General features: G+C 38.0%; 9 protein-coding genes across 9 annotated transcripts; 6 read left to right on the top strand and 3 right to left on the bottom strand.

Annotated features, from left to right (window-relative positions):
• Window positions 1–476: 476 nt before the first annotated feature.
• FDP41_007548 (uncharacterized protein) lies at window positions 477–5474 on the top strand (the record flags this gene model as incomplete). Its single annotated transcript, XM_044711305.1, has 1 exon — window positions 477–5474. One exon carries the CDS (start codon window positions 477–479, stop codon window positions 5472–5474), a length of 4998 nt encoding a protein of 1665 aa, XP_044569084.1.
• Window positions 5475–5637: 163 nt separating this feature from the next.
• FDP41_007549 (uncharacterized protein) lies at window positions 5638–6312 on the bottom strand (the record flags this gene model as incomplete). Its single annotated transcript, XM_044711306.1, has 1 exon — window positions 5638–6312. One exon carries the CDS (start codon window positions 6310–6312, stop codon window positions 5638–5640), a length of 675 nt encoding a protein of 224 aa, XP_044569085.1.
• A 964-nt stretch (window positions 6313–7276) lies between these two features.
• FDP41_007550 (uncharacterized protein) lies at window positions 7277–9397 on the top strand (the record flags this gene model as incomplete). The annotated part of the gene is made up of 1 exon (XM_044711308.1): window positions 7277–9397. The coding sequence occupies one exon, from the start codon at window positions 7277–7279 to the stop codon at window positions 9395–9397; it is 2121 nt and encodes a 706-aa protein (XP_044569086.1).
• A 55-nt stretch (window positions 9398–9452) lies between these two features.
• Window positions 9453–14309, bottom strand: FDP41_007551 (uncharacterized protein; the record flags this gene model as incomplete). The annotated part of the gene is made up of 1 exon (XM_044711309.1): window positions 9453–14309. One exon carries the CDS (start codon window positions 14307–14309, stop codon window positions 9453–9455), a length of 4857 nt encoding a protein of 1618 aa, XP_044569087.1.
• A 231-nt stretch (window positions 14310–14540) lies between these two features.
• FDP41_007552 (uncharacterized protein) lies at window positions 14541–15766 on the top strand (the record flags this gene model as incomplete). The annotated part of the gene is made up of 2 exons (XM_044711310.1): window positions 14541–15049; window positions 15181–15766. The coding sequence occupies 2 exons, from the start codon at window positions 14541–14543 to the stop codon at window positions 15764–15766; spliced, it is 1095 nt and encodes a 364-aa protein (XP_044569088.1).
• A 156-nt stretch (window positions 15767–15922) lies between these two features.
• Window positions 15923–16864, bottom strand: FDP41_007553 (uncharacterized protein; the record flags this gene model as incomplete). Its single annotated transcript, XM_044711311.1, has 3 exons — window positions 15923–16189; window positions 16564–16703; window positions 16855–16864. 3 exons carry the CDS (start codon window positions 16862–16864, stop codon window positions 15923–15925), a joined length of 417 nt encoding a protein of 138 aa, XP_044569089.1.
• Window positions 16865–17332: 468 nt separating this feature from the next.
• FDP41_007554 (uncharacterized protein) lies at window positions 17333–20638 on the top strand (the record flags this gene model as incomplete). Its single annotated transcript, XM_044711312.1, has 1 exon — window positions 17333–20638. One exon carries the CDS (start codon window positions 17333–17335, stop codon window positions 20636–20638), a length of 3306 nt encoding a protein of 1101 aa, XP_044569090.1.
• A 1134-nt stretch (window positions 20639–21772) lies between these two features.
• FDP41_007555 (uncharacterized protein) lies at window positions 21773–23335 on the top strand (the record flags this gene model as incomplete). Its single annotated transcript, XM_044711313.1, has 1 exon — window positions 21773–23335. One exon carries the CDS (start codon window positions 21773–21775, stop codon window positions 23333–23335), a length of 1563 nt encoding a protein of 520 aa, XP_044569091.1.
• Window positions 23336–23415: 80 nt separating this feature from the next.
• On the top strand, window positions 23416–25065 carry FDP41_007556 (uncharacterized protein; the record flags this gene model as incomplete). Its single annotated transcript, XM_044711314.1, has 1 exon — window positions 23416–25065. The coding sequence occupies one exon, from the start codon at window positions 23416–23418 to the stop codon at window positions 25063–25065; it is 1650 nt and encodes a 549-aa protein (XP_044569092.1).
• Window positions 25066–25070: the final 5 nt, after the last annotated feature.

A 25070-nucleotide genomic window follows, 5' to 3' on the forward strand; every position in this document is an offset into this window, starting at 1 on the left:
AACAACCTGGCAGGACGATTGTGAATCTAAATTTGGTTTCAAATGTCTAATCTTTTGAAACTACTTTGTCTTTTTTAAACCCAAACTATAATACATTTTATTTCCTTCGACATGTCTCGAATTCTGTGTCCAACATCAATCATTGCTCTCTAATACACAATGCCTGTGTCCATACACATCAACATGGATTGGTGGTGGTAAAGGAATGAGAGATGATTTTTGAATTCCAAGCTCACCAACTTATCCGCCACAGTGATGGATAAAACGGAATATCTCTGCCGAGAATGTACACCTCAAAACTATCTATGTATGGAGCACGAGAACAGAATCACCGCATCTCTCCGTTTCTTGAGATACTGATTGGGTTTCCAAGAACCGATCGTAATACTGTCATTGTTGTATTGTAGTTGTAATTCAGATTTCAAAAAACCCAAACATTTTAACCTTTGGGACACACGTTCTTTCAAACCAAGTCAATGTCCAGAATTGAAGCTCCCACCACCCCAAAAAGAATTACCCTTGAAACTCCTTCCAATCTCTTTTCCTTTGAACCTCAAACCAATTCCATGACGAATTCAGAATCTCGAGAAGATATCGTTGAGATGGCCAATAGTGTCGTTGGTGGAGGTCAGACAGTACAAGGAGCAGCTCCTTCAGCAGCAATCACTGCAACCTCTCTCACGGTAACCTCTGCCACAACTTTGTCCACTCTTTCATCCTTTGCTGTCATAAATCGACTCCAAACCTCATTATTTTCCCTGATTGTGGCTTTACAATCGAGCTCAAAACAATCCTCAATCATGTTTTGGATGTTGACCTTCCTTTTCAATTGTCACCTCCTGTGGGTGAGTGTATTCATCCCCACAGTGGGTGGAATGAACTATGGAGAGTACGGAGAGTGGGTATTCACAGTTGCTAATTACCCACTCACTCTCTCGTTGAATTTAATTCCCTACGAAGGAATGGTTGCTTTGGTTTTCATTGTTTTTTTCTCTCTTTTGTTGTACATTGCATTATTGTTCATGACCTATCAGAGAATTATTAATACGAGAAGATTCTCAGATTGGTTCTTACAAGCCACTCGTGTCTTTAACTTTATAATCTTAATTTCTTGTGGAACGATGGCGTATGTGCTGACAAGTCTTCTCGAATGCAGCAGTTCGGTCAGTAGTGTTTCCAGTAATGGAGGCAGTGTCTACTCCACTTCTGAACTCTCTCGTTATCACCATATCGATTGCTACCACTCACCCAATATTATCTTTCTTGTCTTTTCATTGGTTGCATTTATTTTGCTCATGGCATGTGTGGCATTGTCAGCCATGATCTATAGAAATAGTCATCCCATGAACAAATCTTTATTCACCTGTTTGAACAATTATGCTCTCATGTTGCAATTGGTTTTGAATGGTTTAGAAATTATGACCATCTTTTTAATTCCAAAACAATTGCTTCAAATTCGTGCAATTGTTCATTTGATCTTTTCAGGAGCTTGGCCGATTCTCTTTCTTTATCATTTACCATATTTCAGAATGATTGCAAATTCCTTATTCTTTGGTGCTGGTTGTGCCAAAATTGGTGCATCGATTGGAGTTGTGATTACAAGTTTTGTAAATTCTCAAAATTCGAACCAACTAGGTCTCTATTTGATGGCTATTACTCTTGGATTGATATTGATTAGTTTCCTTATTGGTTTTTTAGGGATGGAATTTTCTCAACGACTCGCCTACAAAAAAGTACACAAAATTGTCAATGAAAATAAGGAAAATCTGGCACAAGTATTACACATCTTTGAAAAGAAGAAACGATGGTTAATCATGTATTTACAATTCTCTGTGATTAGACCTAAGTGTGACAACAATGACAATGAAGATTTAATACTCTCACTCGCTAAAGTGATTGGCGCCAACAAGAATCCATCTCAACAACATCCTTTCTTGTTGTTGATCAGCGCTCTCATTATTGCTTACACTTGGCAAGATGGAAATTGTCACTCCTTTGCCATGTATCTGTTGAAACGATGTTTGAGAATTTCGAATAATATTTTTGTTCGATTTCAAGTACAACAACGATCCAAAGAGGTTGAATTGGATGAAACAAGAGATTCTCTAGCTCTGAAATGTCTCACTGAGAGTAAGCATGTGTTGGATAGTTTAGAAAAATTGGAAGACGAGTTGAGAACTCTTCATCGAATGTTTTGGAAAGAGTTAATGAATGAAATTCCAAATCATGTCAAGATTGAGTACATGAATAGAAGATGTACCGATTTAACTAGTCACATTGAAGAAATGTATCATAATCTCATGCGTAAATATCGTAATGAGAAAACAATCATCAGAAAGTACGCGAATTTTGTTGAAGTGTTTCGCTTTGACAAGGACACAGCTCAAGCTCTGTTTGCAGAAGCTAATGAATTGGAAGAAGAAGGATCCAAATACATTTTACAATCTCCCAACAATAATGCAAGCAAATACATGTCCAATAGAAGAACATCAATGATCAACCAACAACGAAATGAACAACCATTCATGACCAATGTGGAAGGTGATACTGATGAATTCAATGGAATTGAAACAAAGGATTATTCTAAAAAAGATGTCGTGCTGAAGAGTTCTCTCAGACATTTGGAAAACAACAAGGGATTTTATGTGTTCTTGATCTTATTCCTCCTGTATTCCTTCTTTGTATTGTTGACATGTGTCACCATCTCTCTATTTGGTTCTGTGAAAAGTGGCACAGATGTACAAGATGTCTACAAGATGTGTAAAGGATCATCAGTCTCCTTTGCTGTATTGAGAGAGCTTCGATTTATTCAGAACCTCAAGAATTTTGATGAAAATGGTTTCTCTGTTCGAGGTGAAAAGAACCTTATTGTGGACATTGTTAAAAACTCACACAAATCTCACCTTCGAACTTACAGGTCATTTATCACTGACATTATTGAAATTGCTCAACAAAACAAACTCAATGCTGATGTTTATGCTGAACTTGTGAATAACACCATTTCTGCTTTCATTCCATTTGCCACATCAAGAAATAATTCCAACAATTCAGAATTAGTGTTCACTGAAATTTATATGAAGAATAGCTCCATGATTGAAATTTTCAATTATTTACTCACAGGAATCAATTCTTTTATACAATGGTCTTTGGATCAATACAACCAAACAATTGCAGATTTTAATTTTATGTACTTGTGGAGAAATCGACTATCCTCGCGAAATGCCTTTACATCGTTTTGTTCATCCATTGTGACAAGTACTGAATCATTTCATTCGACCTTTATCATGTCATTTGCCATTGTCTATGTCACCATCATGATGATGTATATTATTGGATTTGTGGTGTTCCTTGGTGTCATGCTTAAAATGATGACCGGTGCTAAACAAGTTTCCAAGTTATTCAACTCTGCTCTCTCTAAGAATATTATTGGAAAAGTGTATCATGATTTGAGTTTAAAGAATGATGATGACGTCAAAGTTCATCTTCCCAAATACCAACTTTCGGCACCCAAGTACATTTTCTTATTTTTGGGAGTGTTTACTTTGATGTGTTGCATTGTGAGTGGAGCCATCATGGTTGTAGAATCAAACCTTAACTATACAGGTCTCTCTTTGACCATGAATAACATTATTCATGGAACTACAGTCATGAGATTTATTCACCGTACCAATTTCAAGGTTGGAGAATATTTCTCATTTCTTGCAAGTCCACCCTCTTTTGTGAATGACGTATCTTTATTGACAAATGAACCTTTGACCAATGCTGAAAGTGAAGTGAGAACAATGTTGGACCAATTATATCAGGAATGGAATGCTCTTATTTATGGAGGAATGAATGAGGATGGTCAATATTTTCCTCCTTCCATTGGAAAATATTCAGAAATTGATCGCTTGGTGACAGGTGTTACAAATTGCACGCAAGCTGTTGTGAATAACAATTCAACGTTCACAATCGATTTGTACACACAACGCTACTGCACTGGTTTGGATGAAATTATGACAGAATATTCGAAAAAGATTTCCATTTTTAATAGTGAATCTCAAAACACTGCCTTTACTTCTGACACAGTGACCATGTTCAATAACTATTTAGACGTTTTCTTCACAGGTTCACTTTTGGGAGAGAAGATTATTGATTTTATGGATGTCTTTGTTAAATACTCTGCACAACCATCTGTCATTTTAACCATTTTGTTTGGAATTGGGTGTTTGGTGGTGATGATTGTCATTTTCTATGGTATGCTCTATCAATTGGAGAAGCATCGATTACAATTAATTAATATGAGAATGATGTTAAATTATTTACCCTCTGAAGTCATTGACGCTAGTGAATCACTTCGAAATTATATACTTTACAACATGTTAACACCTAACAATCAAAAGAGGAGAAAGAAAAATCAAATTCAATCTGCAGATTCAGAACATGCAAATGTCAAGAGCGTATTGAATGCTTCCGTTGATGGTGCTATTCTTTGTACTCAAGATGGAATTATTGAATTTGTAAATGCCTCCACACAAAAGATGTTTGGATTTGCCAACAAGTCAGATGTTGTTGGCATTTCTGTTGTGACGTTGTTCGATCAACAACAATCTCATCTCATTCAAAATAGTATTAAGGAAATGAATAAGGCACAATTAGATGTGACACATTCTGAGGTCATTGAATCGACTTGTTTGAGAAAGAACCAAACCAAATTCCCAGTCAAGATTAACATTTTCTCGGTCCTTTTCGATAACGGTACTCCAATGATCACTCTGATCATTAAAGACATGACAGCAGAGAAGAAACAGAATTCTGTTTTGGCAGAAGAAAAAGCCAAGTCAGACATGTTGCTGAAAAACATTTTACCAGAATCAGTGGCAGAGCGTCTCAAATCAGGTGAGACATTTATTGCAGAACGATTCACAGATATTACGTGCTTCTTTAGTGATATGGTTGGTTTCACCAAGATGAGCTCATCGATGAATCCAAGTCAATTGGTTGGAATGTTGAACACGATTGTGAATGGATTTGATGCTTTAACAGATAAATACCAATTGGAGAAAATCAAAACCATTGGAGATGCATACTTTTGTGTGGGTGGAATTAGTGGTTCTCTCACAAGTGATCATCCAGAGCGAATGTTACAATTTGCAATGGCAACCTTTGGTGTCATTAGAGAATTTAACATGAATTCTGAAATGGAAACACAAGTAGAGATTCGTATTGGAATTAATACAGGTGGTGTTGTGGCTGGTGTGATTGGAAAGAAAAAGTTCACTTTCGATATCTGGGGAGATACGATCAATGTTGCTTCTCGAATGGAGTCCACAGGAGTTCCAGGAAGAATTCACATCAGTCGTTCCACTTATGAACGTGTGTATGATATGGGTTTGGAATTTGAAGAACGAAAAATCGAAGTGAAAGGAAAGGGGGAATGTCAAACCTATTTGTTAGCAGCAAAACATCACGTGCAATCGATCGTGAACGAATAAGGTGAATTGTCATTCTTCAAAATAAACATGAAACAGGTTAATTTTAAACTTATTATTTCGGAAGGGGACCTTCACAGTTTAATTTCACCTTAAAAAAGAAATCAAAAACATATGAAACAGGTATACAAATTTGTGATTACACATGCATTGGTAAATCCGCCGCTTAATTTCTTCGTTGCACAATTGTTGTTCTTCTTGGTTGTGAATGGTAGTCATTTTGAGTTTGTTGTAATGAAGTAAATACAGTGTTTGGTTGTTGTTGCTGTTGTGGAACCATGACACTCAAACCATGATTATTATTGGTCGACATTGAATTTCCTGTCATGGAAAAGGTCGTCGAAAATGGTTGTTGTTGTTGTTGTTGAAGAAATGCATGGGAAGGCAGACGTTGAATGGCAATTAATTCAATACATCTCTTCAAAGAAACATCAAAATTCCATTGATATTGCACTAAACAATCATAGGCAAAGACATGAATGAGTCTTGTTTGAGACATTAATTTCATAACTAATTCCATTCGTGAAAGACATAATTGAATGTTGAATTGAGATTCTTCTGCAATTCGTCTCGCTAAAAACAAATTAATCATTCCGTATTTTTCACAGAGTTCACGACAGAAAGCAACAGTTGCTTGTAGACAAGCTTCCATGTTCCAACCAAAAAATGTTAAATAGTGTGCACATTTGTCTTGTGATTCGCCGGTGACTTGTGACAGATGTGAGATCATGTAAAGTTTGGTCACTTGTTCTTGAGTCAATTGTTGTTGTTGATGATACATCAGATTGGAAGAAGTGGTGAGAACAGTAGTAGGAGTGGTTGGATTGGCAAAGGAGAGCATTTTTGGCAAGTTAGGATTTCCAAAAAAAAGAATCAATGATCAAATGAGCGTCTAGTTGTTGATAGCAAGTGAGAAGCACGTTTAGAAATTTATACAGAGAAAGTGAGAAGATCAAGTTGAGAAAGAGAGAAATTGGAGTAGTGATCGCACAGAGTATTTCGGAAGGAACAATTCGCCTTCGTGAGAGATCACAAGTGATTTTCAATTTTTTTGAAATTTATATGATTGATGTTGAAATCATCACAAAGATTTTTTTCAAGGGAGACATTTTTGGAGTTTTCCAATTTTTTGTGGAGAAGAGGAATACCGAGTTCATTGGGATATCTTGAACTTGCATTGACATTTTTAAATAATCACGTCCCTAAAGGTCTTCAGGTTTGAACAAACTTTTAACTTCAATCATTGTTTCTGCATTGATTCAATATCAATAATTCTGAAAACTCTGACATTTGAGGTTGAAGGAATAAGAAGGAATCAAGTCTCTTTGTTGCACAAGTGAGGAGAAACCTCAGCATAATCATCATCTAGAACGAGAATATCTCATTGGTTACCAAATCTGCAATATTGTCCCTCCATTCGAATTGATGCATCACAAGAAGAATATAATTAAAGTCCGTTAAGGATTGGCGCTTTTTTTTTTAAACTTCACACACACCCATCAACAACCATCAAACACCTTACATGTCGTCACAAAAGACAAGACACGCCACCTGTCATTGCCATATCGAATTTTTTCACTCACCAAATGCACAACTAAGGCATCCACGAATAATGATCGTGTTTCGCAAGTGGTTAAATAATCCAAGTCAAGCCCTTCATTCCTTTCACTTTAAAAAAACAACAACAACAACTCCCTCTATTCGAGAATATCTTTCTTTAGATTCTTTTTTGGAATTTCTTGTCCGCACTCCGCACTCTTATTTCAATTCTTTTTCCTATCTCCTCAACGAATCATATACGACAAATGTCAGCTGCCACTAATCCCATCAAGGATTTAATTTATTGTCCCATCACGAGACGAATCATGAGTGATCCTGTGGTGACCGCTCTCGGAGATACTTTTGAAAGAGAAGCCATCGAAGAATGGTTACGAAATAGAGACACGAATCCAACCACTGGAGAACCTCTCCCAAATAAGCAATTGTCATTTAACAAGACAGTCAAACAGATGATTGATGTCTTTTTGGAAAATCATCCTGAATATCAATTGAATTTAGAAGAACGATACGTATCGCATGGAATGACAGAAAAGTTGAGAGACGCATTTGATGCCAATGATGTTTCTGCTTTGAATTACATCCTGTCGAGTCATCCCTATTTACAACTTTATGAAGAATTTCAGTGTTGTCCAATTATGGTAAAAGGAATGGCAAGTTATTTAGATGACGGTAATATTTGTCATGTCTTGTGTGAATGTCCCAATACAGAGTTGAAGACGTTCAAGACATTGATGGAATCTCTGCAACGACTCGAAGATAAACATGTGAAAGAAAGACCTTCTCTTGTGAGTAATTTGGTCTCAAAAACCATTTTTGGAAAAAACTCGAGAGGTTTGCAACCCATTCACACAGCATGCTATTTCAACGAATGTGAACAATTGTTTAAGGAGCTCATTCAAATGAAAGATCAATACTCAACTCTCTTCTCCAAATGTGGTGTTTCACTGCAACATGAAGATTTAGATCCACGATGCAGAAAGAATGTCTATCTCCTCATGTTTAAACTTATCATTACGAGTACTCCAGCTCATAAGAACGTTCCAGAAAAGGAAATTGAATTGAACGAGAAATGTTTGGATTTCATCTTTGACAATTTAGGACTTAGTGGTGAGCAATTATTGAGAATAACACATCAAGGAGTTTCCTTGATTAATTATGCATGCAAGTACAATCGTTTGCACATTTTGAAAAAGATGGTTGAAAAGACCAATGTCAACCTCAATCAACATGTCGACACGTTTTATCACACACCATTGACAAGTGCAGTTTTGGGAGGAGCACTTGAAGTTGTGAAATACTTGATCGAAGAAGCCAAAGTGGATGTTGAAGTTGGAGATGTTCCATCCTATCGAAGAGATTTTCCTACTGCTCTGCATTTGGCAGTTTTGAGAGGTCATTTTGATATTGCCATGTTTTTGATTTCTCATGGAGCAAATGTCAATGCCACTTGTAAAATGTCAACGGTGAACGGATCGATCAGTTCTTCCTGTTTGGAGCCTTCAGATATTTGTGTGAATAAGGCATTATTTGGTTCAAGCAAATTTATGGGTCTTGATGTGTCATCACCTTCACTTGGAGGATCCTCATCTTCCAATACGAATAAGGAAGAAGAAGTTCATAATATCATGACTCTGTGTTTATTGCTATGTTCAGATCGACAAGAGACAAGTAAGAGAGCTTTGGAATTTATTTCACAATTGGTTTCCAAATATGGTTATATTCCAACATTTCCTCAAGCCTCTTCTACAACGATTAGTCCAGCAGTTTTCTCAACTTCAACTGCACAGTTTTCTTTCTCACCAAGCTCCATGTTGAATGAACCTTTGTGGTTTTGCATTCGAACCGTTTCAAGCAAAACCGAGTGTGAACACATGTTTGAGTGGGTCCTGAATCAATTTTATTCAGACAAGCAAAAGTTGTTCATGTTGCGAGACAGACAAAAGAACAATGCACTACACTGGCTTGCGGCCTACGCTCGTGTTGAAAATTTGGAAATGACCATTCTTCATTTAACTCAAGATGTGGACGTTCACTTGATGATCAATCAAAAGAATCAACAGGGAGATACTCCATTACATGTTGCATCTGCTTTGGGACGAAAGGATATTTGTAAATTATTGATTGATTTAGGAGCGGATGTGAGAATAAGAAATGCCAAGTTGCAGGATGCTCTCTCGGCTGGATTTGTTTGTAATGCAGTCCCAACTCTTACCGCTCAATACCGAATGAACTTTTTGAAGGATTTGAGAAAGTGTTTGGAAAATAGAGACAATGGAAGAACCATTCTGACACTTCAAGCAAAAATTCGAATGCTGGAAAAGAAGTTACAAGAGAATATGCCAAGCTCATTAATGATTGACCCTTAAATAAAAGAAATAAAGTCAAACACAATCTTACTTGATATGGTTATGGTACTACATTTTATAATTGAGGTAAAATATCACATGAAGGTAAATCTACAGTACCCGTAGAGATCATATAATTAGCAATGGCTTCACAAACAATGAAAAAGAAATCCACTTTCAAAATTTTCTGCCGTGCAATTGCTTCAGACACACCCCACTGTTCCATTGGATTTAAATCTTGGATACGATATCCAGCAAAATTCAGAGCTCTATAGTATTCATCCTCTGCAGTTGTGATACAACGTATGTCGAGTTCTCTCATGATCGAAGAAAGAATTGGAGCAATTTCTCCTCGTAAGCTGTTCAAAACATGCATACATCGAATTCGTGACACATAATGTGGAGTAGCTCCATCATCACCAGGTCTTCCATATCCAAATTCAGGTCCCACTTTGGAATCTTCACAAGCCTTCCATACTTTCAAATAAAAGTTTACAATATTTACATTCCAGTCCTCATTGATAAATTTGCTAAAAAGTTCGACTCTTCTGTCCTTTTTAGAATATCTTGAGACTGAGGCTAATAAAGCCAAAGCATATTCATCCACAAGTTTGTTCGTGCCATAAATATGTTTTAAATGTTCAAAAATAAACTCAGGAATGGTGATATACCTCTTCTCTACGTCTGACAAGAATGCAATTAATTTGCTCTTATAAATTCCATACATGAATTTTAACAACCAAGGTAATGATTTGGTTCGTTCCTTGTCGCGATTTTTCAGTTTGGTCATGAGTTCCATCATTCTTTGATTTTTTGGTTTCAACTTGGCCCTGTATTGTTCGACTTGGTTCAATTTTCTTACAACGCCAATATTGTAAGGTTTTACGTGTAAATCGTCCATACTTATACTCTCTCCAGAAAACATGGTTTCATCCGTTTGTACATAGCTACTGACCAAGTCTGCTTGTGGAACCACATTTCTCGGAGACAATCTTTTGTCATCATATCTAGTTTGTCGCGGCGTTCGCTTTGTGACCTCCCTTGGAGGGAGCTCTTCTTTTGTGTATGCTCTTTCAATGCCTGTCGATTCTTCCAAAGGGTTATTATTAGGATTATTATGATCATTATTGAACTTGGAGTGGTTTGTGTGTTGTACATTGGTTTTTGTTGTAGCAGATGAACTATTGTCATAGGAATTAGTGATGGACTTTTTGATTTCTTTTGGCTTTTCATCACTATTGAGAGGCTTGGTTGTTCTCGAGGATGGTAAGGGTTTGTTAGTGCTTGAAATTTGGTTGGTGACCCTGTTTGAGGCATTCATCAAATCGTTTGATTTTAGATCTTTGTCAATGTATTCATCTTCGTACAATTCATTGTCATGGTTTCGACTGCTATTTAAAGCATAATCATGATGAGCTTCATCTACACTAATGTTATTTCTGTTTACATTTGGCTCTGCTGCCGTATTTTTCTGAGCATCAGTTTTGTTAGTTTTTTGAGTTGGTTTGTTGTTTGGTGTTTTTGGATCATTCTTCGTTGGAAATTGTTGTGATTTTCTTGTATCGTTGTGTTGGGATGTTCTGGATGAGTTTGGAGGGCGTGGTGACTTTGAGTGGACAGGTTCGCTGCTGTTATTATTTACACGCATGGCAACTTCTATTGGTTTCTGTTCTTGGGAAGGAAGTGAGGTTGTTGAGATTGGTTGTTCTGGAATGGATGCTTGTTTTTGAGCCGAACTACTGCTTGGTGAAAATTGTTCATCATTGCCACTGACACTGGATTGAATTGGAGCGATAGGTTGGGCGTTGGATATATTTTCTTGTGGCTTGTTGACATCTTTCTTCCTGTTTGCAAGCTCTCGTTTGCGTTGCTCTTCAAGTTCCTTTTTTCGTCGATCCTCTTTGAGTTGATTCATTTCAACTTGGATGTCGTTTCGTAAAATAATGTCATTCTTCACACGTATTTCGCTTTGAAGCTTTTCACTGTAGGCTCTTTCATTGGCTAATTCTTGTTTTAACTGCTTGATTTGATCTTGTAAATTTGTTATGACATCTTCTTTTCGTTGGAGCAATTCTTGAGTATGAAAAGAAATTTGAGTATTATCCCTGGCATCAAAGAAAACTACTTTCACTCTATCTTCAAGATCAAAAGGGACAAGCTTCACCTTAATTGGACGTTTGCTTGGGTCACGTTCTGTTTGAGTTCCACTCTCAACAAGAATGATTTTGGCGAGTAGGTCCTGATGCCTTTTTCCAACCCTTCGTATTTCTCCCAATCTACTATTAATATCATAAACCAGGTTTAACACATTTTGTGCAACCGTTTGAGAATCGGTTTCGGTACTGTTCAACCTCTCGCTTTCTATTGTTGTTCGTAATTGATAACCAGATCCTAGCGTTGAGAAATATGTTGATAACTCCAGCACATTTGAAACAGTATCCTTAATGTTGGTAAATAAAAGTTTCATCATTCTCATAAAGCTTTTTTCTTGTTGACTTGAATAATTTCCATCCACTGAGTTTCCTTCAACGGTTTTTGATTTTTTTCGTCGTGGTGCGTGCTCTTTTCGATTATGTTGTTTTTCATGGTCATTGTTTCCTTCCTCTCCAAAGAAATCCTCATCGAGCACACCATAGTCATTCACAAAGTCCTCCCACTTCTTTTTGTTTTGAAGTAAATTCATGACTAGTTCATATTTTGGAAGAAGACTAATTTTTTTTTGATATTCCTCATTCTCTGCAACAACAGCTGCTGTTTTATCCAAAATTTTCTCCAGTTCTTGTTTCATTGATGATTTCTCTTCATTTACTTCTTTTACAATTTTCTCATACTGCTCCATTACGATTTTAAGCTCATTTGATTTTTTTCGTTCTCCTTGCAATAAGGTTCTGGTAATTTCAAAAAATTCCTCAAAATATCTATGAATTCTTTGTAGAATGACACCTCTCTCGACACAAGTTGCAAAAACTTGTCGCGATACTTCAAACAAACTGTGCAAATGTACAACAAAAGATTTGTTCATATTTTCCACAATAGATTTGTAATAGTCTTCAGAACTTTGATCTCGTTGTTTGTCCTCTTTTCTGGCCTTTTTTAACATGGTATCCATGGCTTTTGCAAGAAGATATACTTCAACTCTTTTTGAAGGATTAGCTGATGGGAATACTAGTTTTTCCCAATAGTGTCCTTTTTCATTGTAATCAAATTTTCCTTCTTTCACTAATCCTTCATAAATAGGTGAGTTCGAATATACGTGGTATTCTTTTGGAATTCGACTTGGAGGTATGAGCTGTACAAGTGCATTTACATTGCTGCTGGCCTTGTCTGCCATCTCTGTAATTACTCCCACATATGAGTCGTCATTAATTTCAAATGCAGATCTCAACGCCTTTTTCAATTGTGCATCACTGAGAAGGTTCGTTTTGGCTGAGGCAGATATTCCAGATTTCCTAAAATTTGTAAGGTCAATATTTGTCATGAAATGTCTTTCTGATAAATATTCAAGTTTCTGCAGAGTCTCTTGAGAAAGTTCTGGATTTAAGGCAACTCCACTATTTACAAGTTCTTTCGCTGCTTTGGGGTCAAGGTCTAAAACTCTTTGGCCGTTATTGTTATCTTCTGAAGATTCTGAACTGTTGAATTGAGTCTCTGCCGTTTTTTTTCTGTGAGTGTTTCTATTTTTAATATTACTTGTGTTGTTGTTATTGGCAGGACTTTTTTTGGGGACTTGAATGAGTTTTACAGGGCTTGTTGATCTGATTGTAGGAGATGGATTTTTGCGGGAGTAAGAGTTTTCAATTGATGTTCCGTCGAGGAGTAATGTTTTTACAATGGTTTGATTCGTTTGGTGTGGCGGTTGTTGTGCTTCAGAGTTTTGATGAGGGGCAGTCTGCTGCTGAGTCACATTTAGCGATGATGGTGCCCTTAGTGATTCTATCGAAGACAACATTAATTCTTTTTCATCTTCTTTTTGTTGGTTTTCAATGTTTTCTTGATCGTGCGAATTGTTTTCATGACCAATCTCTTCACGCGTTTCTGTAGTTTTCTCGTTCGTGTTAGTGTCAGTTATTGTGTTTTCATTTGTATTGACTCGTTTTGGAATGGGTGATATTGATCTTGCGGAAATTACAAGAGGACTATCTCTCGCACCATGTACTTCATCTTCTCCCTCTTCGAATTCTTCAGGTGTGGGCGTCACCGAAGGAATTAGTACCACAGCAGACAGGGTACTGGTGTTGATGATTGTTTCTCCCTCCTCATTCCAGGCCTGAATTGGAGGTGCACGGTAATTATGGAGGGTTTCCGAATAACCAACATGGTCACTCGGTACCTCAACACAAGGACCTTGCACTCTCACCATTCGAGATGAAGTTTCGAAACGAGAGCATTGTTGTAGTGTGGCTGCAACATTTTCCTCAAAGGTACCGCCGACTTTCTTAATGGGAGACCATGCCCGTGTTGTTGTTGTTCGGGAACTTGTTGGTGAATTTCCATTGCTGCTTAATTGGATGGAAGAATTGTCGCTTGTTGTTTCATCATTTGGTTCCTCCTCTCGATTCATAGTGATGTTTAAATGGTTCTCTGGAGAGAAATTATTTGTCGGCACTTCTGAATCAAGTTGTGCTAGCTTAGAGTGAGACTCGCTAAAATCGTTTGGTGTTGGCGATGAATTATACACACTTTGGCTTGTTGTAAATTTTGAAGATTCATTTGACGATATAAGCGTCATTGTTGGTGGAACATTACTATTTTTCTTTCTCCGTGGAAGAATTTCAGTTGATGATGTATGTTCCAAATTGTTATTCCTACAAGTGCCTGTTGATGTTGTAGTTGGTGTTGTCGCCCGACAACTACTACTGCTGTTCGTTCGATAGGTCGTAGATGGTGTTGGCGCCTTCTTATGAGTGGACATGCCTAACCCCTTTTCTTGCATTTTATTTGAAGAGAGAGATGGGAAGATGAGATGTTCCTCAACATGAAAGATCGCCCACTGAACTTGCCGGCACAATACTCGAGAATGGTTTGGAAGAGAGATTTGGATGGTGTTGGCAAAAGAGTGGAACTTTGGTTTCGTTGACCACAATCAAAATGTCAAAATGCTTATTAGAAAGGCTGCTGCTGGTTTGTTGCGAGTAGATATCAAATTCAGCAAAAAACAAAAAATATGCTCGCCCGAAATATTGTATCATCATCGGCCTTGGTTCTGTTGAAGAGAAATTCATGGAGTGTGCAAGCTGGCCGTAGGATGATTAGTTCATCATCATCAACATCCTTCATGATGGTCCGAAAGAAGAGAAATTATTATGAAGATCCTGAGGTTGTTTTCTCAAGAAGGGACTATCCAACCACCACGACTAGTGCATTCAATAGCGAAAATCATCATGTGAACATCAACAATGTCGGATCATCAGAGAAAGCTTCATCAGGCTCCGTTCAAAAATTAAAAAACGAAATTCTAGATACAGCAATTGACAAGTATGTGATGAGTCATGGATGGACCATGGAATCCATTACACAAGCCGCAAAGGATTTTGGATTGAGTCCAATGGCTTCATCACAACTCTTTGCCACTGGCTCAACAAGTCTCGGACCAGAAACCGAACTCATTCAACATTTTCTTACAAAAGGTAATCGAGAGATGAGTACACAAATTCAACTCATGGACAAGACTGGGTAAGTTAGGTGGCCAAAAGATGAATTTCTTGTTAAATCATCATCGTTTGAATTGATTTTTGAATTTTTGTGGGTTGTGAATTTTTTGTTTGTGTGAATTGTTTTATTTTCAAATGAAAAACTCAAATCAGAATGGACATCCCAACGATTGTTAAGAAATGCATTCGTCTTAGACTTGAAATGGTTGCTCCATTTGTTAGAGCTGGCAAATGGACAGAAGCCATGTCCACATTCATTTTTGGGCCAAATCCTCTTGTTGACACTCCTACTCAGATCTTCAATCAATTAACAGGTTTCAAAACTTCTGGAACAACAAATGCTCTTGGTCCTGTCAATCAAGTGCAAGGATTGAATGCTCTCTATAATGCAGCAATCCTAGTGGATGAAATTTGTCATATTTCTGGTATTCGTGATACGGACATTCAATGGTATATCAAGAGAGCTGGTGTTGGACTTGTCTACACTTCTTGTGAATTTTACATGCTCACCGATAATTCACCTGATTTTCAAGATACATGGAGCTTCCTTGACAGAAGAATGGATGAGCTTACCATGTTGCAATCGGTCAATGAAGGTCTAACAAATACTGTGAGTGGTATTTTCGGAAGTATTTTGTCTGTAATTTCTGCTGCAGTAGCTCCACAACAACCATCAGCTGCCTCAACAACAACTCAAACAACAGAACATCATGAACCTTCAGTAGCCAACAAAAATTGAGCTTAATCTTGTGTCAACAATCATGTCAGTTTAACTCGCACAAACATGCCACTTTGAACTAAAGTTACAGATGGTCATTTGCTGAAAAATAAACGTTCCACCACACCAATTAATTTACAATTAAATATTTTTTAATATGTCACATGTTCAACACACTCAATAAGTGGAGCCTTCTGTTGGTTGTGGGTTCTTTCTATTCTTTGGAGAGCTCATTTCTTTTCTCAAAGCTCCTAAAATTGCTGCAATATCATAAGTGTAGGTCCATTGATTTCCCAACATTGGGAATTCGCTCAAAATAATATCTCCATTTGGACCAACACAACTCATGTTCACTCGATTGAGAAATTTAACAGTTGGTGCAACATCTGGATAACGATCACCGCATGTAATTCTAAGGCTATAGATTCTTCCTTCGAAAGAAGTCTATTTCAGGTTCATATTTAAATATGTCCATTTTGGTGTCAATGCGTTAAATGTGATGAAAATATGATTGAATATGTGAAAATGATTTGTTATATATAATATTTCAAGAAAAATCAGATATTATCCAAAATTAATAATTTGGTATGAATCGATGTTTGATTGCCACGACAAGGTCATTTCAAGAGTGGGATCAACATGAATTTGTTCGTCGCACAACAGCATTATAAATATCCACGCCCGTCATCATCCAAAATTATTGACGATTATTGAACAATAATTTTTTAAATTTGCAGTAATGTGTGATGATGATCAGACAAATTTCGAGCGGTAAGATGTTGAAATTAGAATAATCACGATTAAATCATAACACATACACCAGGTGGGCCAATAATTGTTCCGTTCCATTCTTTCAGCATAATATCATCCGAACTAACCAATCCGTAGCTAACGGTTCCATCACCGAAACCTTTCTCACCCTTTTCCAATTCTTCTAAAAGACGAAAACTTCTTGGAACTAATCATCATGAATCAAATTTTGTGTGGTGTGAGCAATAAAAAAACAACAGATAACAAATATTATACGCAAAGTTTGTTGAATTCATACACCCGTAAGAAGAAAAAAATCAAATGATGCTCGGAAAGAGCATTAAGCTTGAGGAACATACCTTTACTCATTTTTTTATGATGACTTAAATTACGAAACCAATGATCTCTTCCGAATAGCCGATTGCTGGTTTTGCCTTCTCTTCAATAAACTTTTCAATACGCGTATTGAAATACAATGACGCCCACTTCGAACGAAAAGGGAACTCGATTGCACTTTCACTTTTCATCTTTCAGCAATCTCAGAAGTCAACTTGCGACTACCACTAGAAAAAAATTGGCTGTTGTCTTCTTGCACGTGTTTTTTTGCCTCTTTCTTTTGCATTCACATGAACGTAACAACAACAACAACAACGAGTCTTCATTGCAATAATAACATCCTCACGAATCGCCTCATACTCCTCCATTATTAGTCCTTTTTTCGCACTTCATTAACAAACGATTCATCATCAACGGCATCCACTGAGTGGTGTCAGTTGTTGTTTAAACAGTCATTTCAAGTAGAACCTTTTTCTGGAAGAATTATTTTTCATTTTGGCGATGTCTTCCACGCAAGGAACAGATGATGCTGATCATCATCAAGGAAACGCTGCCATCACATCATTGATTAGTAGTAACAATGCACCTCCTAATAACAGATTTATTCCCTTCTATATGAGAGACGATTTACCACAGAATCGTCAATCGAAATCCAAGGTCAATCAACGAAGAAGACGAAAAACCATCCAGGATGTTCTCCAACAGAAATCATCATCATTGTCGACTTCTTCGAATCACCCTCTCCACCACACTAATTCGGCTACTTCTCATTCGACAGCATCATCATCATCCACAACACCCACTAACATTCTTCCAAGACAACACCAACAACAACAAACAACAATAACACCGATTCAACCTCCTCATCCTTCTCAGGGACAAACCCATTCATCACCACCAATTCTACAACACCTACCAACAACACGACATCAAGGTATTTATCCTCCTTCTCTGAGAGCCAGATATCCCTCCGTCTTGCAATCTTATCCTCATTATGTTCAATTACCAACCAACCCTCTTCCTTTTCCTCCCTCACCCTATCAAATACATCAACAACAACAGAAAGAACAGAAGTATGAAACAACAGCAAGAGTGAAATTCTCAACCATGGTGGACACTAGTAGGTCAGGTGGTGGTGGCTCCTCCACAATTTCATCGAGTACACCTCCGCAAGGCTTACCTACACAGAGCCTCTCAGAAATATCGAACAAATTCGGAGGCTTGAGCGAGCAATACAGAAATTCGGCTCTACAACGTTCTGCATCGTCTTCATCATTGCTTTCGAAAAATGTTTTAACAAATCATCCACATCAACCTCCTCATGAACATCAAAACAGTGAGGAGAGTATCTCGATCAAGAAGAATAGGCAAGAACCTCGTGATAGTGAACAAATTAATGAGAAGGTTGTTGTTGGTAGTACTACGACCCAACCTCAACAAGAGCCCACTCCGTCAAGTATTGCTTCGTTTCTTTCGAGTAATGGCTCTAAATTACAACAATCATCACAACCTCAAAGAAGTAACATTCCCAACACAACGACAACTGCGACTGCGGCTACTATTACAACAACAACAACAACAACAACGAATAATTCATTATTGGTTCCTACTTCTTCATCTGTATCTTCCTCCTCCTCCTCCTCATCAACAACAAATAATGGCAAAGTTGGAACGGCTTCAGCATCCTCAAGCACCGCTATTCATAAACTGAAAAGACTTCAACAACAAATTCGGTCCTCCGACAAGGACCTTCATGCCATTAATTCCTCAGCTCAAGTCTTAAATTATTTGAAAATGGTTCAACAACAACAACAGGCTTACATTCAACAGCGTTTATTATTACAATCAAGTTCCATTCCAAATCTTAATGTTTCTGTGAATCATATTAAGGATCAATTGTATTCTAACATTAACAATGCCAATAGTAGTAATAGCAGTAGTAATAACAATGGTGACAACGGCACAGATAGATCATCACGATCCTCCTCATACTTGCCTTCCACTTTCATACCCAGTTATCAGCTGGATCCAACAGTCGACATGATGATCTCTAATTGGGAAAACCAAATTCGACAAACAAAACAACGTCAAAGGATGCAACAATTATATAGGAGACCCATTCCAAATCTTAGATTGCCTCCACACCAAGATCACAGCCAGTACATGATTGATTCTTCTTCAAGTGAAAGTAGTAGTGGTATGGGCTCTCATTCAGATCGATCTGAAGCTTGGATGAGTGCACGATTCGGAGCAAGTACTCTCAGTAGCAGTAGTAGAGTGAGCACACGGTCGATGGGACTATCTCCACTCAATTCACCAAGCTCGTCATGCAGCATGATGAGCGATTGTACAGCCACAGCTAATGCGAACACTTCTTTTCATGATAATAGTGACTTTCTCATGATTTCTCCTCACCATCAACAACAAGCTCAACTCTCTGCCAGATCTACTAGTAATAATAGTAGGCTCACTGCTGAACAATTGTCTCCCGAAGATGAGGATGAGGATGGTGACACTTTGATGATTGATGACTCGTCACCTACTCTCGACCATAATAAGGACAGTAGCAGTAACAACAACAAAATATTACCATCCATTTCAAAGCTTAATCTGCCGATTAATCTTCCTCCCCTTAATTTATTATCCCTCTCCAACTCAAATTCTATAAGCAATTTGACTGACACAACAAGCTGCAATAATAATATGCTGTCGGTTCAAGCTAGTAGTACCTCTGACATGGAGGGAGTTAAAAGTTGTCCAACCACACCACAGCATTCAGCTCGAGCAACGTTACAAGAAAATTCAACCTCACCCTCTTCAGGAATTCAACAATTATTTGTGAATCCTTTCTCATCAACGACCTCTGGCAGCAATACTACTTTCAACTTTAGTGCATCACAGCCCACCACTTTAGCTACAACTTCTGTACAGCCCAATTCAATATCTCTTAACAACAACAATACTACTTTACTCCCCTCACATCAACAACACACCTCCGTGAATAACAGTCATTCTAGCAGTTACATTCCTGAAGGGTTTATTACACAAAGGACATATCAACAGCATCATTTTTCGAGGAATACAAAGCAAATTCATCATCAAATTCACTCGTCACAAAACATGTCGTCAAGAACAAGAGATAATCATTTAGTGAATGCTGAAAGTGTGATTAATTCTAACAACAATTCAATCTGTCCATCACCTAAAAGACCAAATCAATATCATCACTATTCTCACCTTACAAGCCCCAGATCATCAAAGAAAAAAAAATTACAAGAATCTTCTGAAGCAGCAAACATCTCAGATCCAAGTGATGTTTTAGGAATTGATTTCATTCCTGATGATTCTTCCAATTCTGTACAACCAAACGAAGATATTCAACAACGAATGAGTATGCAATTATTCCAGGCGATCTTTAGACATACTCCTCTGCCTATGTTTATTTTAAACTCTAAAGGAAAATTCATGTCTGTAAATCATGCTTTTATTTCCATGCTAGATTATGAGAGTGAAGCATGTTTTAATGGTAAGAACGCCCTAGAATTTGTTTACTCTGAAACAGACAGCATTTCACTCATGACACAAATTCAAAAGAGTGCAATAGAAGGTGGTATGAACAACCATAGTGCAAGTACTACCAATAGTAGCCTTGTATCTCCTCAGCAACATTTTAAGATGAACTTGAAAGACTCAAATGGTTCACACGTACAAGCAGAAAACACAATTTATGTTCTTCGTGATGTCATGTATGGATCTGGAGAATTTTTTGTTTTCACTGTAACCAGTTATCAATCGAGTAGCATTTAATTTAATTATTCAGTGAAATAAAAATGAATAGGGTTTGGGTTTGGGAATATCGCCCATTCAGTGATCCCAAAAATTTGTAATTATCAAATAAACAACATATTTAGTTGTCTTAGGACCTATAGCGATAGGATCTTGCTCGGTTATTTGTTCTGACATGTCGTTCACAAGAAAGAAAAAAATTTCACGTTTTCGCTGGAACTTGTGCGACGGTAAATTTCATAGCCCTCAGGTTGATATATTAAAAAAATTGAAGCAGACATGCAAACATGCCCCATAATCCCTCAATGATAGTAGTACTCATGAATGATATATAAATGAAATATGAGAGGTTGGGAGACACTCCTCGGACCGTGGAGCATCCCTAAAGTTGGTCAACCATATACCTCCCAGAGAAAAATTTGTCACCCCAGGAGGAGGGACACTGTCAGTAACATGATTTGAAATTGAGCTTGTAAATGATAAGATATGTTGTAGACATCACATAGAGGGTATAGTGACAGTTGTGACACTTGTAGATGACCATGGTCACGATAGGGGCAAATAGTCAAATTAGTTGCCATTGTGAGAGACATGGTCATGGTCATGAGATGAATCTTGTAATACACTTTCTACATGACCACTAGGATTTATAGATGTTGTTTATTTCATCAATTGTCAACTAAGGATGAAACGGTGAAGCTCTCCTCTTGATGAGTGAATTTTAGCTCGAAAAATTTTCGGATTGAAAATATTTTACAAGTTCAAAAATGATACAAGGCCCCAGCGAAAATGTTAAATTTCACTCATATACGATAAATACATTATGACAACATGTGGAAACGACATATGTGATGGGTCCATGTATGTTGTACACTAAAAAAGAGAAAATAGTTGTATTTGTGATAGGTTGAGATGTTAAAGCATATTATTAATTCAGATATTGAAGCATATCAAGAGTGGTTGAGAAATAGACATTTTCATGTCATGGATCTTGCAATGCCCCTTCTATATGATCAGTACAACATGTTTATGTTGTTTATTTCATCAATAATGAGTCATGTCTGAAATAATGAAGCTCTTTCCGTGATGAGTCATCTTTCCCTCGGAAAGTTTGTTCGCAAGTTCCCGCCAACTGTCAAAATCAAAGAGTAAAAAATGTCAAAACAATGCCCTGTGAAAGAACTCTCTTCGGATTCTCATGACGAATCTATTTATGAAAATACTTCTGGCAAAGCTGTTCACAAAGACATGCCGGCTCTTCTCGATGAGACGGATGACGTGGATGATGTGAACAGTGACACTGAAAATGTGGAAATTGCGAACAGTGATGATGACTCTGATAATGGCTTTCTTTACGAAGATGCAACCGATTCAGATAATGATGAAGATGATGATGATCGCAAACTTCGATGCTTTTTGAATCCTTCACTTCAAGATTCCGATTCCGAATGTGATAATGACCAAAAATTCACATTGAAAGATGTGTTGGCTCCTGCTGAATTTATGATTCATTCAAACGAACATCAATATTCTGTACCATCCAATGAAGTTCCACATTTACTTACTTCTCTATTAGGGATCCTTAATGGCACAAAAAACAAAAATCGACAACTCAAAGATTTACAAATTATTAAAGAGACACTTGAACTCTTTAAAACTGAAACTGAAGAAAGTGATAGAGATTTCGAAAGAGAAGCAATGAAGCATATTAAAGCTTTGCTTAAATATGATGATCTTAAAAGAGATGCTGTAGACAAAACAAAAAAGACTGAAACAATTGTTCAGATGGATCTTGCTGCTATGAAAAAGAAAGCACGTTTACCGAAAACTAGCTGTGACAAATACGAGTCTGAATTACTTTCAAGAAATCACGACATAATTCGATCCGTGCTCAACAATGCGAAACATTTAAAACCAATGGAAAAACAAAAGCCAAAGGATTTATGTCCCTCTGTTCCGGAACTTGAATTTAGTAAGGACTTAGATGAACTTTTTGTAGGACTGAAAGACACTTTGTCATTGAGTTTTGCAAAAGGAACGGAGGAATATCAATTGTATGCACTAAGAACCTATATGTTTTTCTATAAAAAGATTGTTGTTGGCAAGCCATTATTTTCCAAATACCAACCTCAACCATTTCCAATGAAAAAGGTGACCTTTTTAATGTTTTTAATTTGGGCAAGACAGAGTGGTTATGCCTATAAGACAGTGAAAGATTGTTTCTGCAATGCCTTGTGTCGTCTTTTTGAATTGAATGCAATTTTAGGTGCATCGCCAAGGGCAGCTCATTCAGAATTGGTGAGTGGAGTGCTTCGTGCTTTAGTTAGAAAATATGGAAAACAAACATTCAAAGTGAATGCTTTATTGAACGGACATATGTTTGCTTGGATAGATGCGCTAGATATGAACAAATTTTCGGATATCATGTTGAAAACGATCATTCTCATTGGTAGATATTCTGGATTGAGAGGAGATTCTCTTGTTCACATGAATTTAGGGGATGTTAACTTTAATGTGAAAAATTATGACAAGAAAGAATTCAGCGTAAATCTCAAAATGACTGTAACTAAAGAGAAAGATTTGAGAGGAAATGAAACTCGTGAGCTATGTATTTATGGCAAAAAGAATCAAAAGTATTGTCCAGTTATTGGATTGCTTCATTATTTGTTTATCCGAGACAAAGAAATGTTTACGAATAATTGTAAGACATGGAAATAATTTCTTTTGGGAAAAGATTTTTCTATTAAGAACGAATTTTTAGATCTTCCTTTATTTGTTTAAGTACGAAGCAACAAACGATGGGTTTGGGTTTGGGTTTGGGTTTGGGTTTGGGTTTGGGTTTGGGTTTGGGTTTGGGTTTGGGTTTGGGTTTGGGTTTGGGTTTGGGTTTGGGTTTGGGTTTGGGTTTGGGTTTGGGTTTGGGTTTGGGTTTGGGTTTGGGTTTGGGTTTGGGTTTGGGTTTGGGTTTGGGTTTGGGTTTGGGTTTGGGTTTGGGTTTGGGTTTGGGTTTGGGTTTGGGTTTGGGTTTGGGTTTGGGTTTGGGTTTGGGTTTGGGTTTGGGTTTGGGTTTGGGTTTGGGTTTGGGTTTGGGTTTGGGTTTGGGTTTGGGTTTGGGTTTGGGTTTGGGTTTGGGTTTGGGTTTGGGTTTGGGTTTGGGTTTGGGTTTGGGTTTGGGTTTGGGTTTGGGTTTGGGTTTGGGTTTGGGTTTGGGTTTGGGTTTGGGTTTGGGTTTGGGTTTGGGTTTGGGTTTGGGTTTGGGTTTGGGTTTGGGTTTGGGTTTGGGTTTGGGTTTGGGTTTGGGTTTGGGTTTGGGTTTGGGTTTGGGTTTGGGTTTGGGTTTGGGTTTGGGTTTGGGTTTGGGTTTGGGTTTGGGTTTGGGTTTGGGTTTGGGTTTGGGTTTGGGTTTGGGTTTGGGTTTGGGTTTGGGTTTGGGTTTGGGTTTGGGTTTGGGTTTGGGTTTGGGTTTGGGTTTGGGTTTGGGTTTGGGTTTGGGTTTGGGTTTGGGTTTGGGTTTGGGTTTGGGTTTGGGTTTGGGTTTGGGTTTGGGTTTGGGTTTGGGTTTGGGTTTGGGTTTGGGTTTGGGTTTGGGTTTGGGTTTGGGTTTGGGTTTGGGTTTGGGTTTGGGTTTGGGTTTGGGTTTGGGTTTGGGTTTGGGTTTGGGTTTGGGTTTGGGTTTGGGTTTGGGTTTGGGTTTGGGTTTGGGTTTGGGTTTGGGTTTGGGTTTGGGTTTGGGTTTGGGTTTGGGTTTGGGTTTGGGTTTGGGTTTGGGTTTGGGTTTGGGTTTGGGTTTGGGTTTGGGTTTGGGTTTGGGTTTGGGTTTGGGTTTGGGTTTGGGTTTGGGTTTGGGTTTGGGTTTGGGTTTGGGTTTGGGTTTGGGTTTGGGTTTGGGTTTGGGTTTGGGTTTGGGTTTGGGTTTGGGTTTGGGTTTGGGTTTGGGTTTGGGTTTGGGTTTGGGTTTGGGTTTGGGTTTGGGTTTGGGTTTGGGTTTGGGTTTGGGTTTGGGTTTGGGTTTGGGTTTGGGTTTGGGTTTGGGTTTGGGTTTGGGTTTGGGTTTGGGTTTGGGTTTGGGTTTGGGTTTGGGTTTGGGTTTGGGTTTGGGTTTGGGTTTGGGTTTGGGTTTGGGTTTGGGTTTGGGTTTGGGTTTGGGTTTGGGTTTGGGTTTGGGTTTGGGTTTGGGTTTGGGTTTGCTTGGGTTTGGGTTTGGGTTTGGGTTTGGGTTTGGGTTTGGGTTTGGGTTTGGGTTTGGGTTTGGGTTTGGGTTTGGGTTTGGGTTTGGGTTTGGGTTTGGGTTTGGGTTTGGGTTTGGGTTTGGGTTTGGGTTTTGGGTTTGCAGGTTTGGGTTTGGGTTTTGGGTTTGGGTTTGGGTTTGGGTTTGGGTTTGGGTTTGGGTTTGGGTTTGGGTTTCGGGTTTGCGTAGGGTTTGGGTTTGGGTTTGGGTTTGGGTTTAGGTTTG

This window comes from Naegleria fowleri (genome assembly GCF_008403515.1).
Source record: "Naegleria fowleri strain ATCC 30894 chromosome Unknown tig3, whole genome shotgun sequence".
Lineage (NCBI taxonomy): Eukaryota > Heterolobosea > Eutetramitea > Acrasida > Naegleriidae > Naegleria > Naegleria fowleri.